Genomic DNA, 16,132 nt, shown 5'->3' on the forward strand with positions numbered 1-16,132 from the left:
AGCGTCCTGGGATCGAGTCCCACATCGGGCTCCTTGCTTGGCAGGGAGCCTGCTTCTCCCTCTGCCTCTGTCTGCCTGTGCTCACTCTCCCCCCCCCCTCTCTCTCTGATAAATAAATTTAAAAAAATCTTTAAAAAAAAAAATTAAATCAGGGGCACCTGGGTGGCTCAGTCAGTTAGGTGTCTGCCTTCCTCTCTGGTCATGATCCCAGCATCCTGGGATCAAGTCCTACTCAGTGGGAAGTCTGCTTCTCCTTCTACCACTGCCCCTCCCCCCAGCTCATGCTCTTTCTCTCTCTCTCTCTCTCTCAAATAAATAAATAAAATCTTTTTAAAAAATCATACAACTTCTCCCTACCTTCACTGCTACCATTCTGATCCAAGCAGCCAGATTCCCCTGTTGGGACTTTTTTTTTTTTTAAGATTTTGATTTATTTATTTGAGAGAGAACGAGCATGAGGAGACAGGTAGGGGAAGGAGCAGAGAAGCAGATTCCCCCCACTGAGCAGCAAGCCTGACATGGGGTTCGATCTTAGGCTCCGAGATCATGACCTGAGTGGAAGGCAGACACTTAACAGACTGAACCACCCAGGTGCCCTCCTGTTGGGACTATCGCAGTAGCTTTTTAACTGAGCCCCTGCTTCCCCTCTCACCTTCACAGCTACCCTCTGCTTTTAATCTAAACTTCCCCTAGCAGCCAGTGTGATCTCATTAATAAGAAAGTCAGACCATTTCACTCTTCTGCTTGAAACTTTCCAATGGCTCCCCATTTCATTCAGGGTAAAAGTCAGCCTTAATGAATGGTCTTCAAGATCTTACACTATTTGCACCCGAACATTTTACCACTTAAACCTCATCTCCTCACAGTCTCTCCCTTTGGTCATCCCATTCTAGTCATGCTGTTATTCCTCAAACCCACCAGGCACACTGATGCCACAGGACCTTTGCGCTTGCTGCTCATTCTGCCATGAATCATCCTCTTCCCTCGGGCATACACATGGCTCACTCTGCCTCCTTCATGTCTTTGCTCAAATATCTCCTTTTCAGGCCTTTCCAACCACCTTATTTGAGACTGAACATATAAACAATCCTACACACACACACACACACGCACGCACACACACCCCATATATCTTAACCTCTTGCCCTGCTTTACTTTTTCTGCTTAGCACTTCTCATTGTCTTATTTACTACGATTTGACTTATTTTTCCTGTTTATGGTCAGTCTCCACCATCAGAACGTAAACCCTCTGCAGGCACGGATTTTTGTCTAGTCCCTGCTGTATCCCCAGCACTGGCTTGGCATATAGTAACTACTCAATAAATATTTATTGAATGAATGAATGATGGCATTCCAATTATTCAACCCTGCCCACCTGTCCAGGAACATCTCTCACCTCTCTCCTCCTTACCCTCTGTGCCAAGGCATATTTGACAACTCAATCCCTGGCACACACCAGGACCATTCGGACTTCTACTTTGCCTGTGGTCTGCCCTCCTCTTCCTCCTGGCCAGATCCGTAATCTTTTAAGGGTCACACTGGACTCTCAGAATCTCTTGCCCCTCTCCCCTACAGCTCTGAGAGCCCCTGGGGACAGGAATCCCATCTTATTTTGTCTCTTTAACACTGTTGGCAGCCAACAGGTGCCCAACAGGTACTTAATGAGTGAATAATAATATTTGCATTTACTGAGTGCTTTCTGTGCTCAGTGTTCTCACACTTAATCTGGACAACAACCTATGGGGGAGGGTATGATTACTAACCCCTTTTTTATGGGTCAGTTATGGGAGGGTCAGAGAAGTAGAGTGTGGCAAAGGGCAGACCAGAACTGAAAGTCTGTTCTGCCAGACTCTGGATCTTTGGGCTTCCCCCAGCTCACCCTGACCAACCATGAGCAAGTCCCCATCTTTCTGAGCCTCGGGTTCATATGACAATGTGGGGTGACTGGCTGATAGAGAGCATCCCACTCTGACCTACTGGGAGCATTGGCTCCTCCAGGGCTAAACTCAGCCAATTTCAGTTTCCAAATGTCATCAAAGGGAAACCAAAGCAGCTGAGAATCGAAACTGATAGCAAAAAGATTAGGCTGGAAGTCAAGCTTGTTAAGGTGGCCCCAGAACTCCCGGCGGGAGGGCCCCTGCTGCAGCAAAGGGTCTCCAAGAAGAGAAACTCAGGTCAGCCCAGTCACCTCCTGGTTTCCTCTCCACTCTGGCCCCTCTACCCCGCAGGGTGCTGGCAGTCAACTGAGGAGGAGCCCCCTTAAAGAAGTGGGCGTGCAGGGAGCCGGATAGCTGTGTGGCTATATATCTGTGCAACGGTGGTCCTCTGGCTCAGAGATGGCACTGACCAGGGAGCTGTATGCCACCCCTGCCTCCAGGCTGGACTCCTTTGTGGCTCAATGGCTGCAGCCCTACCAGGAGCAGAAAGTGGAGGTTCTGGAGGCTGTGCAGACTGTGCAACAATTCCTGAGAGAAGAGCACTTTGAGGGCGACTGCGGACTGGATGAGAAGGTTCGGGTGCTGAAGGTGCTCAAGGTGAGATTGGTCCCCTCCCTCCATAAAGCCAGGGCCTGGCAAAGGCAGCATGAGGGTCCTCATCCCAGAGGATGCTGGGAGCCTCTTGCCTCATTATCCTTAGCCCACGCGGCTGACATGTCAGGGCATCCCACTGAGCTGCCTGCACCCTACCCTGCTTCTGTCTTGAGCAGAACAGGTCTGGTAAGGAAACTCATGACAATAGTTCACTTTTCTGGGATGCACTAGCCTAATCCCTTACAATACACGAGCTCTAATTCATGCACCCTTTGAGGTATACACGATTCTTTTCCCATTTTACAGATGAGCAAAATGGAGGTTCGGACCCTTAAGATTCATAATGACTAAATGCAATGCAAGGTCTCTGATTGGATCCTGGTGTGAATAGACCATCCATAAAATACAGTTTGGGGACAAGTAGGGAAATTTTAATATGGCCTGAATATTGTTTAGGTATAATCCTTTTGTGGTTATGGGCCAGGAGGAAGTGCTCTTTTTGGTTGGATACAAATGCTAAAGCAGGAGTGCCTGGGTGGCTCAGATGGTTAAACATCTGTGTTTAAAAGCTCAGGTTATGATATCGGGGTCCTGGGATTTGAGGCCTCTATCGGGCTCCCTGCCAGTGGAGAATCTGCTTCTGCCTCTACCCTTGCTTGTGCTCTCTCTTTCTCTCTCTCTCTCTTACACTCAAATGAATAAATAAAATCTTTTTTAAAAATGCTAAAGTATTCAGAGACAAAGTTCCTCAGTATTTGTAATTGCTCTAACAAGGTTTTAATGCAGCAAATGTGGCAAGGAGTTTAGACTTGCTGGAACTAACTGCCTGGATATGTGAGTGCTCATTGGAGTCTCTTCCTACTTTTCTGTTGTAAGTTTTTGATTAGACGTTTTCTTTAGTGGAAGCTCAGAGAGGTAAGGTGACTTGTCCAAGGTCACACAGCTCCTGGGGGAACTGGGATTTGAACTAGGATCTATCTATTCCACAGCCGGTGCTCTAGGCCAACCCCACTGATTTTTCCCCCCATGCCCTTCCTTCAGCTGCTTCTTGTCCTAGCTAGAATCAAAATTCAAGGGGGTCAAACCTGGAAAGGCCCTGGAGAATCAGTCTCAGCCAACCCTTTGTTTAAACATTAAGGAAACTGAAGCACAGAGATGGTGAGAGATGTCTTAGGTTCACACAGTGAGCTAGCGGCAAAGGCAGGACTAGAATTAGGGTGCCTGACCCCAGCCTAGGGCTCTAGTTCTCACCTCAGTAAAGGATTTAGAAATCTCGGGTCCCCAGCCCTTCCTTACACCCATCTCCAGCACCTAGAGCCTGAGGCCACAGGATTTAGACAGACCACGGTTTGACTCTTGGCTTCCTTTCCTTTCCTTCTTAGACTCCTCTTATCTCTCATACCTTCTGTCTCATCATCATCATCACCAGTTTCCTCCTTGTCCAGCAAAAGCCTCATCAATGTAAACTAAGAGATAAGCACAAGGTAAATGCACCAAAACAAAAGCGCCATTATAAATTCTTGCTCTGAGTCAGGCAGACACCCCCAGCCTGCCCCACCCCTGACAATCTTGAGGGTGAAGTGGATGAAAGGGGGGGGTAGTCTGGAGACCAACTGAATGAGTTTTGATGACATGAAGTGGAATTTACCCAGCCCTCAAATTCTCCCTGGAGACCCGAGCCACTTCCCCCTCCCACCAAAACCATAAAATAAGAGTGATACCCCCAAAGCAATGGTAGAGGAGAAATAATGCTTTATGCACGTTCTAAACCCTCTGCCCACCCCCACAAAAATCTGGAGCTTGGTTGGTTCACATGAATGAATGCTCGAATGAGTTGGGTTTAAGAAGACTCGGACTGGAGTAAGTCACGAAGCTTGTTCAAGAATGTCCTTTAGTCTCCACCTGGGTCTTCATTGCAAAAGGCAGGAAGTCTGGGCATAGCTTTCAAGGGAATGTGCCCTTCATCCGCACACAGGGTTCCATTCCCAGCAGAAATGTTCGATCTCAATGAAGGTGCAGAAAGAGAATGCAAAAAAAAAAAAAAGGAGGAAGAAAAAGATGGCAGACTTCTCCTCAGAACTAGGGCCTTGGGGCACAGAGACTTGGGGCACAGGGAAGAAAGAAGTAGAACACCTTGTCAGAACACCTTGTCTTCTGACCCTTTAACTGACCATGACTATGACCCCTGGCCATGAATCCACTGTCTCAGCTTTCTCATCTGTACACTGGGGACAATTACTGGGGTGACTAGTCCCCACCCCAGTCAGTGGGTGTTAAATAGTGCCAGACACCGTGAAGGTTCAACCCATGACAGTTGCATTACAATCAATCTGTCGTGATTCCACTTGCCAGAAGAGGTAATCACCCTCAAGTCTGAGGGATCTCCCAGCCTGTGGTGAGAAAGACAGGAGGCCAGATATTTGTAGGGCTTTATATACCAGAGGCAGGAGGGGCTGGAGAGCAGGTCTAGACTCTCAGAACATGAAATAGACTGCTTCCAAATCATCCGGTTCAGGCTCCTTCCATCCAGATGGGGAAACTGAACCCCAGGTAGAGAAGGGATGATCTGAGTCAAAACGAGACAAAGAAGAGGATGAGGGCTATACGGCTGACTTCCTGCATGCCGGGCCCATGGCAAGCCCCACACACACACCTTCTCTTATCTAATCCTCCCAGGAACCCATGACTCACGTTCCATGATTACTCTCACTTTGCAGACGAGGAATTAGGGTTCACATTTAGGGACCAGAGATGAGAAACAAGTGCAGGAGTCAAGGTCAAAGTCAGGCTGCCCCTTGGCTCTTACCCACCAGGCAATCCTGCTCCCAACTTTTTAATGTCATGAAAGGCTCAGATGCCCAAATGCTCAGAATACCCTGGGGAGTAGGCCTCAGTGGTCTCTTGGAGGAGGCACCACTCTGCAGCTTAGAACACCCCATCTCAGCAGCAAAACAATGTCTGGGCTCTGGAGTCAGGCTGCCTGGGTTCAAACCCTGGCTCTGCTATGTACTCTGTGACCCTGAGCGAGTGACTTCTCTTGAAATCTCAGTTTCCTCGCCTGTAAGAGGGGATGTTGGTACTACCCGCCCACACTTCTGGGCTGTGGGGAGCCTTGGATATGGGATAATTCATGTAAGGAGCACCAGGGACTGCCTGGCACAGGCAGTGGCAGGTGACGGGGTTCTGTGTTCCGCAGGTAGGCTCCTTCGGGAATGGCACAGCAGTCAGGAACAACTTGGAGGTAGAACTGGTGGCGTTCCTGAGCTGTTTCCACAGCTTCCAGCAAGAGGCCAAGCACCACCAAGACATTCTGAGTCTGATATGGAAGAAGCTGTTGTGTTGCCAGGATCTGCTGGCCCTTGGGCTCAAGGACGTGGAAATCACCCAGGGAGACCCCGATGCTCTTGTCTTCACCATTGAGACCAGGAGGACGGCAGAGCCCATCACTGTCACCATCGTGCCTGCCTATAGGGCCCTGGGTAAGGGGGAGGGGAAGCCCATCAGATGCACACACCTGCCATCTCAGGGAGACCTGAACTCTCACACCTCTCATTCACGGCCAGCTGCAGACACCTGCAATCATCTGTTCAACCTACATCCTGAGCTGGGGGCTCAGTTGGGGCTGGCCCAACTCAGGCCATTGTGTTGATCAGCTTGGGAAACAATTATCAAAGAATCCTGTGGATAAATACATGATTGCAAGAGGAGATGAGAGCGGCAGAGGGGAAGGTGTTAGAAGCAGAAGCTGGGGTCCTCCTGTAGCATTTATCACGGGTGCCAGGGCTTGCTTGTCCTTGTTTGGGCTTTTCCAGAAGCAGACCCTAAGACAAAGATGTGAGGATAAGCAGTCCTGGGAACTGCTGAGAGGGAAGTAGGGGAGAGGGATAGGGAAGGGAGGAAGCATCACAAAGTCACCAAACGAGCCTCTGGCTTCGTGCCCCTGGAGAACTCTAGGGGACAGCACAGAGTACCCCTCAACCAAATACAGCGTGGGATGTTTATTCCCCAACTTACCATCGCCCTTGTCTGAGTTTGTCCTCAGGCGAAGAGTCCTGGGGTTGGAGTAAACAGTATCAGCTACAACCCCAGGTGAATCAGGTTTCATCCAGATGGGTGGCTGCTAGGATCCACCTTGTAGGGACGGTGTCAGAAATGGGGTCCCACCTGGGCAAGAACAAGAGTGCCGGGATGCATTAGTGATGGCTGCCGCGGAAGCACACCCTTCTGCAAATGCCCTTGAGGCCGCCAGCTCTCTTATCTGACCCTGGTTCTCGATTCTGGTGTCAGGAGGTTGGAATCAGTCACTGAGAAAGAAATCCCAAGCAGACATCAAGGGGACCTGGTGGGTTGGGACCTCGAGAGAGAATAACAGTCTTTGAGTGGTCTGAAGAATGGCAAGCCCATTTTTGGTTCTCCAGAAGGACAATCAAGCAAGGCAAACCTTGATTCTCTTGGGCCTTGAGGAGTCCAGTTTCCCTGGGGAGACACTCCAGGGAAATTAGCAGGCTCAACCCTTTCCTCCCCACTTAACAACCTGGGGTTTCCTAAATCCCGGCTCTCTACCTTTGCTCCCTCTCACCCCAGGGCCTTCTGTTTCCAACACTCAGCCACATCCTGAGGTCTATGTGAGTCTGATTGAGGCCCAGGGTTACCCTGGATATTTCTCCCCATCCTTCAGCGAGCTGCAGAGAAACTTCGTGAAATATCGGCCAACCAAGCTGAAGAGCCTCCTCCGGCTAGTAAAGCACTGGTACCTGCAGGTGAGGAGGCTGCCAGGATGGGGGCACAATAGGGGGAGCCTGTAGAGGGCAGGGAAGAGGAGGCGGGGCCTGCATCAAGGTGGAGGGTAGTAGTGGGGAAGGGGGAGAAATGCTAATCTTTTAAACTGTAAGTTGAAATAGTGATGAAGGTGGAGGAGGAGGAGGAGGAACAGAAGGAAGGAGAAAAGCAAGGAATATACAATATTTTCCAGGACACAAGTGTTTGCGACACCCCAGTTTCAGTCGATACTGGCTAACACTGACTACTTTGAGTTCTCCAGATGTTAGTTAATCTCAGCTAGTTAAGGACGAACAGAAGGAAAGTTTCTGTTAATTGCACCAGTTTCCCCCACAAATACCCGTGTTCCTGTCATGGTCATTACCGAGTGAATACATCTGCAACAGCCAATTTTTAGATTTCACAGATGCTGGCTTGCATGGTACCAGGTACATTTCAAAATATCTCCATGAATAAAGTCAACTAAACTTGTGAAAGGAAGACTCAGAAACAAACCCAAAGTTAGAAAGGGTGGAAGAAAGATGCTTTCTTGTATATATTAAAATACACACACGCAAACACACACACACATACACACACCCCTGGGTAACCCAATCATTCAGGGTCCTGGGGTTAAGCCCCACATAGAGCCCCACACTCAGTGGGGAGTCTGCTTGAAGATTTTCTCTCTCACGCTCTCCCTCTGCTCCTCCCCCCACTCACTCGCTTTCTGTCTCTCTAAAATAAATAAAAAAACAGAATCAGAAAATTTCCAAGGTTAGTAAGTTTACAGTTACTCTGTTTATTGGGGGTGGGGGTGAGGGATGGTGAAGCCATTTTCTTCTTACACGATTATCAAGTCAACCAAGGTTGTGGTACATCTTCCGTCATCAGAATGCCCAAAGCCAAGAACAAAGTTGGTTTGGTGTTTAGTCAGTCACTTACAGGAAACGCAAGGTTTTGTGGCTTTGGAGAACTAGAACTCCACAGAAAGATTCATTTTCTTGCTGTCTAAGAATGCAAAGTGCTTTCTTCCTACATATGATATGCCCTTTTTTCTGGTAATGTCCAGAGAGTATATCAGCTTTGCTTCTAGAAGCCTCCCTTCTGTTTTTGTTCGAGTCTCCTCCTTAAAACAAGGATTTGATCGCATATGGTTTCTCTCTCTTTTTAAAAAAGATGTATTTATTTGAGAGAAAGGGAGAGAGAGTGCATGCACCTGGTTGGGGAGGGGGGGAGTGCAGAGGGACAGAATCTCAAACAGATCCCTGCTGAGTGCAGAGTCCCCTGTGGAGCTCAGCCTCAGGACCCTGAGGTCACAACCTGAGCCAAAATCAAGAGTCGGCCACTGAACCCACTGACCTACACAGATGCCCCTAGAAAGATTCTTTAGACAGGAAGTGACTGGTATCAGGTAAGATGCTTTCTTTTGCAAGTAGGAGAAAAACCAACTTAAACTGACTTAAACAGGGGCGCCTGGGTGGCTCAGTGGGTTAAGCCTCTGCCTTTGGGACATGATCTCAGGGTCCTAGGATCAAGCCCTGTATTAGGCTCTCTGCTTAGCAGGGAGCCTGCTTCCCGCTCTCTCTCTGCTTGCCTCTCTGCCTACTTGTGATCTCTCTGTCAAATAAATAAAATCTTAAAAAAAAAAAAAAACCTGACTTAAACAATAAGGACAATTATCAGCTCGTAACAGGATTCACCCTGGTGTTGAGGGGAGTGGTAATCCCATCCAAACAGTGTAGGTACTATACAACGGAGAAGAGAGAAATGCTTCCTAGAGCTTTCTGTGTTCCCCCACAGAATCTCGGCTATTGCCAAGATCTGTAGAAACTTCCCTGTTGGGTTGGTGGCTCCGGGAATGCAGGAGGAACAATAGAAATGACCGCCTGGGCCGCCATCTTCCAGCCCCCTCCCCCACCTTCCTCAACCCTTGATTCTCCCGCCAAAAGGCTGTATGCCCAGGTCACATCTCCATAGATAACCTGATACATATGCAGGAAACAGAAGTATCAGGACCCCCCACCCCATACCCTCTGATCACCAAATACCCTATCATATATGGATGTGAGCCCATGCCCTGCCTTGGCCTGATAAAAGATCCCCACCAACTCCGACCCAGTGCGACTTCCCCGACTCCCCTTTCCAGAGTCGCGGAACCTCACCCGAGGGTGCTCACCTCCTCCCAGCGCAACTTTCCTGGCTCCCCTTCTCCTGAGCCCTGAAACTTCGCCAGAGTGCCTTTAATAAATCTTGCCTTTTGCCTTCCTCGCCTGGTGTCGTATTTATCTCGCCTATAAAATCTTACATTTCCACCCCTCTTTTTCTATCAGCAAAGACTTTTCTTTTCTTTTTTTTTTTTTAAGAATTTTATTTATTTATTTGACATAGAGACATCACAAGTAGGCAGAGAGGCAGGCAGAGAGAGAGGAAGGGAAGCAGGCCCCTGCTGAGCAGAGAGCCTGATGTGGGACTCGATCCCAGGACCCCGAGATCATGACCTGAGCCGAAGGCAGTGGCTTAACCCACTGAGCCACCCAGGCGCCCCTAGCAAAGACTTTTCTTTAAAGGAAATCTTTCAGAAGAAGCCTAGTACAGTAAAATAGATAGAAATGCAGTTGCTTAGGCTCAGATCTAGAGCCCAACACATTCACTCTTTGGGACACCTCTTCCTAAGTCCATTCCAGGAGTTACATGGGGCACCTGGCTGGCTCAGTCAGTGTCATATACAATTCTTGATCTTGAAGTTGAGGCTTGGAGCCAGAGATTGCAGAGATTGCTTAACACTAAAATATTTTTTAAGGTTTTTTTTATCTATTTGACAGACAGAGATCACAAGTAGGCAGAGAGACAGGCAGAGAGAGAGGGGGACACAGGCTCCCTGCTGAGCAGAGAGCCTGATGCGGGGCTCCATCCCAGCACCCTGGGATCATGACCTGAGCTGAAGACAGTGGCTCTAACCCACGGAGCTACCCAGGTGCCCCAAAACTAAAATCTTAAAAAAAAAAAAAAAAAAGGAATAGTTTGAAATCCACTGGACCAACTGAGCCCCTTAATTCTGAAACAGGGAAACCATTTAGGGCCAGAGTGGGAAAGCGATTGGCCAAGATTACACAGCCAGTAGGTGGCAAAGCTGAGACAAGAAGTTGGAGTTGCCAGTTTCTGGTCCATCTAGAGTGATCCTGACACAAGATCTTGGGGTCTCTCCTGTCTCTTTCAACAACAGTACGTGAAAGCCAAGTGCCCCAGGGCCACGCTGCCCCCTGACTATGCCCTCGAGCTGCTGACCATCTACGCCTGGGAGATGGGTACTCAGGAAAATGAGAATTTCAGGCTGGATAAAGGCTTCACCTCAGTGATGGAACTACTCCAGGAGTTTAAGTTCCTCTGCATCTACTGGACCAAGTACTACACATTCCAGAACCCAGTCATCAAGGATTTTGTCAGAAAACAGCTCAAAAGAGACAGGTACTGGGCCCTGCGTGTCTGCCACATCTCAGAGAACAGAAAGGAGAGAGGCAAAGGCAGTGTCGCATTGAATGGGAGGGCTGCTTTATCAGGCACTAAAATCACACTGACATCTCAAACCTTTCAAAATGCCCCGGTGGGCAGAGGGGCTGTAAGCCTTCTCCTTGTGCCTCAAGGAACCCCACCCTACTTAGTTCTCTTGCTTCCAAAAGACCATTTCAGGGCATTCTAGCAACAGCATGGAAATGTGGAAAGAATCGCGGGCAGCCAGGTTTCATCCCAGTTCTGGCTTTTTCTCACCGCTGTGAGCCTCAGCTCCTCCTCTGTAAAGCAGGAGTAAGTGGCATCTACAATGCAGGCTATTGTAAGGGTTGGGGAAATACCTAAAGGGCCCATGCGGTCTGGTCTATGGTAGATGCCAGAGAGGTGTTCACTCTCATGGCGCATGTAGCTCTACAAAGCACCAGCACCCATCCCTAACCCCGGGATTGTCACCGTTTATGTGAAGGCTGGCTCAGCCTCCAGCCTTTGCCTGGGGCTTTCAGCCTCCCCCAGTGGCCGGTGGAGGCTGGTGGATAAACACCCCAGCTCCCTCCCATCCCAGATGGAAGGACTCTCTTAGGGTCACGTGTGCTACATTGTTTCCCAGAGTCCCTGTGCTGGGACTAACCTCCAGTTGCCCACAGTGGGAATCACCTCAATACAAACCCTTCATCAGTATCCTTCCCTTCCTGTATCACTCTCCCACTCCCGACTGGGGCTTCCTGGCCTGTCCTTCCAAATCAACCATGGGCACTCACATTCTTCTTCTGGGATCTGCTTTTGGAGAAACCCAGCCTGAGAAAACTCTTTATATTAGAAGCTCTAGGTCAGTGCGAGCAATATCCCAAGAATGTTTATTGTTCCCTTATGTGAATGTTGGGTCCCTTTAAAAAAAAAAAAAAAAAAAAAAACAAGGAAGTAAAACCCAGTCTCCTGATGAAAAGAGGATTCATTCTAAGGATGCCCAGAAATTTGAGGTTAGGAAACCATCAGGACCTGAGGCAAACCTACAGACACTCTCTTTCTCTGCCCTCCCTCTCATGGTCCACATGCCGTCTCTTCCTCTGACAACCTCTGCTTTTTTCCCCATACCTGCCCTACTCCCCTCTTACTTCCATGTGATGAGGGACCTCCCTTATCCTTGGTCCAAACCCCAGAAGGAACCAGTCTATTCACTGGGCCCAAACCCTACATGTCAGGTCACCTGGTGGATCACTTTGGGTCAGGTTATCTTATCCTGTAGGGAAGCCTGGCACTGCTCCCTAGTTCAGGCAGGGCTGTTTTGGGGTGCAGGGATGTTGGGGGTAGCAAACATAGAGCCTGTGGTGTCTAGCACCCTCCCATAGCACACTGTCACATTCTGTCATAGATGAAGTCACAGCTCCCTCCTTAGCCAAAAGCTCCTGGAGGGCAAGAGCCAGAACTTAATCATGGGCTTGGCATCTGCCCCATGTGCTCAACCCAAGCAACCTAAGGAGACTGTTAGACCCTCTTTGAGCCAATATTCGCTAAGTATTCATTCACCATTTATACAGAAGAGAGATGCTTGGGGGCAGCCCAACCTCTTCTCTGTTGAACCAGAGCAAAGGGATAGGAACACCCATCTGCTGACAGTAAGAACTAAGAGAAGTCTGGGCCTCAGTTTTCTCATCTGTGAAATGGGGATATATAACAGCAATTAAATAGTCTCACCCGGGGGGACTCAATTAGGTAAGCAGCCAACTCTTGATTTCAGCTTGGGTCATGATCTCAAGGTCCTGTGATGGAGCCCCACACCAGGCCACCCCACTCAGCAGGAGTCTGCTTGTCTTCCTCTCCCTCTGCCCCTCCCCCGGCTCATGCATTTTGCGTGCTCTCTCTCTCTCTCTTAAGTAAATAAATCTTAAGGAAAAAAAAAGAAAGAAAGAAAGAAACCGATAGTCTAATAGTCTTTCCCTCCTAGAACTGTTATAAGGATTAAAATAGGTTAATTCCCATAGGGCTTGACCGAGTGCCTCAGTAACTCTCAGTGGTTATTGCTGATGGTGTTTCTATTATCCAAAGCAATTCAGCAGCCCTAGCCTCAAACTTACCTAAGTAGTAAGTTTGCTCAGCAAAACAAAAGCTCTGATCTTAAGAGGCCCACCGGCCAGAGCCGGCCTCTGTTCTTGCTACAGCATACCTTTGGGGATCTCAACACTCCACACCCTAAAAAGGACTTCTTGGAAATATAATCAACCCTGATCTGTTCCTCTCCAGTGATGTTCCCGGACCCTTCGGGACCAATGTCCCCCCCCCCCAGGCTCCACACCCAACACATGCTCAGTGGTTTTGATTAAATGATTCCTTGAACAGGCTTCTTTCTGGCCTGCAAACCAGAAAAAGCCTGGGAACCCTCTCCCTGTGCTGCAGGCCCATCATCTTGGATCCAGCCGATCCCACCCACAATGTGGCAGAAGGATACAGATGGGACATAGTCGCGGAGAGGGCCTCCCAGTGCCTGAAACAGAACTGTTGCTATGACAACAAGGAGAACCCAGTTCCCAGCTGGAATGTGAAGGTAATGGCTCTTCTGTGGGGCTGTCAGGGGCTTGAAGCTAAGAAGGAGGTAACTGCGGAGAATTTACCTATTTACTTACTTTCTATGTCGATGGCACCAACAAGGCTTTAGAACCAGACAGGCCTGGCACCCGGCAGCTCTGTGAAATTGGGAACATTTTTCAACCTGCTGAGCCTCAGATTGCTTCCTTTAAATTCATGTTCTCTTTTTCTTTCTCTTTGCCATAACCGGAAGAGAAAGCTGTCATGCTCCCGATCACTGTGGGCAGGAATTGAGGCCACGCAAGTGAATTCAGCAGCTGTTTCGTGCCAGCACTTGGGGCTGGTGGGGACAACAGTGGGGTAGAAATCAAACATGGCTCCTACTCTCAAAGAACTCACTGGATTTGGGTGGGAAGCAAGCCCATGAAAACAACCTTGCACAAAACTGCTGGAAAGAAAAGAACTGCGAGGGAAGTTACTCAATGAACAAAAAATGCCAAGTAATATTATTATGCAATGGCAAACCTGCTGTACAGGCAAAGATCATAATAATCACTTTGATTCTATTCCTCTTGTACTTAATAACTTGCCAAGCACTTGTCCTGGGACAAATCTGTCAAATAGAGAGGTCAAACATTATTATCACTATCTTGAACACTGTTATCCCCATTTTACAGATGAAGAAACTGAGACTCAGAGAGGTTAAGTAAATTAACCAACATCACACTGCTAGGAGCAGAGCCAGGATTTATGCCCAGGTCTTTGTGGGAGCCACCAGCCAAGTGAGGCCCACAGACAGACTGAATCGATATGCCTCTGGATTTTTCCGGAGTATAAAAATCATTTTGCAAAGATGTTTAATCTTGAAAATCAGAGGACGTGGGGATTCTGGGCCTATATTCCTTCTTAAAAAGATCAGCTAGCAGTACAGCCCCACCCAGCGCCTGCCAGGTGCTGTTCTCCAGCCACCGGGGACTCCCAGAACCTTGAGCATGACCTCCAGTGGTGGTGAAGAACAGACTTTGGAGTCTGACCTTGGTTAAAATACCTGCTATGTTCCTCACTACCTCTGTGATGATCGCTAAGTCACTTAACCCTACTCAACCACAGTTTCCTCATCTGTACAAGGGGATGATAGGAACCAACTTCATGAGGCTGCTGTTGTACAGGACCCGGACTGGATCCTAGCCAAAGAACCCTGTGGCACTCAGAGACCTTGGAGGATCCAAGGTTTATTTAATGCCAGAGGGCTCAGAGGAGAGTAATCTCTCAAGGTCTGAGCCCGGAGCACAAAGGGGGGCACTTTATACACTTTTACTTCTGTACTGTGCCACTCTTACAGCTACTGCCAGTGGGAGAGGGGGAAAACCCGGAATGGCCCTGGGATTGGGACTGGGATCTCCTGCTGGATTGGTTGGCCACGTTAGAACACAGATTTCCCTTATCACTGTGAAAATAAAACGCATTCAGAAGAGTGCAGGCACCCAGCACAGGGCCTAGGAGGTGGTTGGCACAGCCCAAGTGTGTTGCTACTACTGCTGCTGTTGGAAACTTAGGAACAGGTAAGGAGAACTTCTGCATGTCAGGCAGAGGAGCGTGGAACTGACCCCCTCTCCCTCTTCTCTCCCTTCCAGAGGACACGAGACATCCAAGTGACAGTGGGACAGTGGGGTTACTCAGATTTGATTCTTACGGTGAACCCTTATGAGCCCATAAGGAAGATCCAAGAGAAGATCTGGGAGAGCCAGGGGACCTTGGCCCTGAAGCGTCTGTCCTTCCAGGAGCCTGGTGGCAAGCGACAGCTCCTCAGTAACCAGTGCTCCTTGGCCTATTACGGCATCTTCTCCAACATTCGTCTCTGTCTGGTGGAGGCCACCTCCCACGAGATCCAGGTATTTGTGAAGAATCCTGATGGGGGGAGCCATGCCTATGGCATTGATCCCAAAAGCTTCATCCTAGGCCTGAAGCACCAGATTGAAGACCAGCAGGGGCTGCCCAGAAAAAAGCAGCAGCTGCAGTTCCAAGGTCAAGTTCTGCAGGATTGGTCATCTTTGTGCAGCTATGGGATCCAGGACGGTGACACCCTTATCCTCTCCAAGAAGAAAGCTGAAAGCTTTCCATTTCTGCCCCACTAATCTGGGACTCAGCATATCAGCCACTTCCTCCAGCTCTCACCTGGGGAGGTGCCATGTCTTCACCAGCTTTGTAAATAGTTAGCTTAGCCCTGCAAGTGGGAGAATGAGGAGGGATGTGAGACATTTCGTATACAATGGACAATGGCCAGACCACATATGACGATAGGATTCTGACCCACACAACCTCTGCAGTCCCCAGCCCAGGAAGCCAAACCACCACCTTCGCAGCAATCTACCCCCAGTCATCAGGACTTGGTCACTAACTGCCTAATTCCACTGCACTTCCAACATAGAGCCAATCAGAAAAAGGCAAATAAGTTCCCTAACCAATCACAGAGGACAGCCTGCTTCTAGTTAGCCACCTACTGCTTCCCCATGCCAACAGCTTCAATCAAGAAGTGAAGAGAAACCTCCTCTTTTTTCCACTATAAAGCTTTCTCTGTCTTGGAGTCTCTGCCAATTTGCAGGGAACAGTGGCTGGCTCCCTTGTAATAGAAAGCTAGAAATAAATAATCTTTGTTTAATCTCTTTTTGGGTGTTCTTCATCTCTTTCCACGCATGCTAACATCTGGGACAGTGAGTATGATGAAGTGTAAAACAATTCTCTCAACTCCTGATGCACACACACAAATGGTATGTAATAGTCCAAAGGCTTTTGGAAAAGAACAGTATCTCTAT

The 16,132-nt window shown here is 48.7% G+C and overlaps 1 protein-coding gene across 2 annotated transcripts; it reads left to right on the forward strand.

Moving 5' to 3' along the window:
* Positions 1-2,074: 2,074 nt before the first annotated feature.
* Positions 2,075-15,982, forward strand: LOC131811056 (2'-5'-oligoadenylate synthase-like protein). Of its 2 annotated transcripts, XM_059139111.1 has the most exons (6): positions 2,077-2,534; positions 5,728-6,010; positions 7,116-7,291; positions 10,516-10,757; positions 13,191-13,338; positions 14,954-15,982. In XM_059139111.1, exons 1-6 carry the CDS (start codon positions 2,337-2,339, stop codon positions 15,452-15,454), a joined length of 1,548 nt encoding a protein of 515 aa, XP_058995094.1. In that variant the 5' UTR covers positions 2,077-2,336; the 3' UTR covers positions 15,455-15,982. The 2 variants fall into 2 exon arrangements, with proteins under 2 accessions (XP_058995096.1, XP_058995094.1); XM_059139113.1 differs by lacking the exon at positions 10,516-10,757 and having other exon boundaries at positions 2,075-2,534; positions 14,954-15,092.
* Positions 15,983-16,132: the final 150 nt, after the last annotated feature.

Source organism: Mustela lutreola, chromosome 11 (assembly GCF_030435805.1).
Source record: "Mustela lutreola isolate mMusLut2 chromosome 11, mMusLut2.pri, whole genome shotgun sequence".
NCBI classification, from domain to species: domain Eukaryota; kingdom Metazoa; phylum Chordata; class Mammalia; order Carnivora; family Mustelidae; genus Mustela; species Mustela lutreola.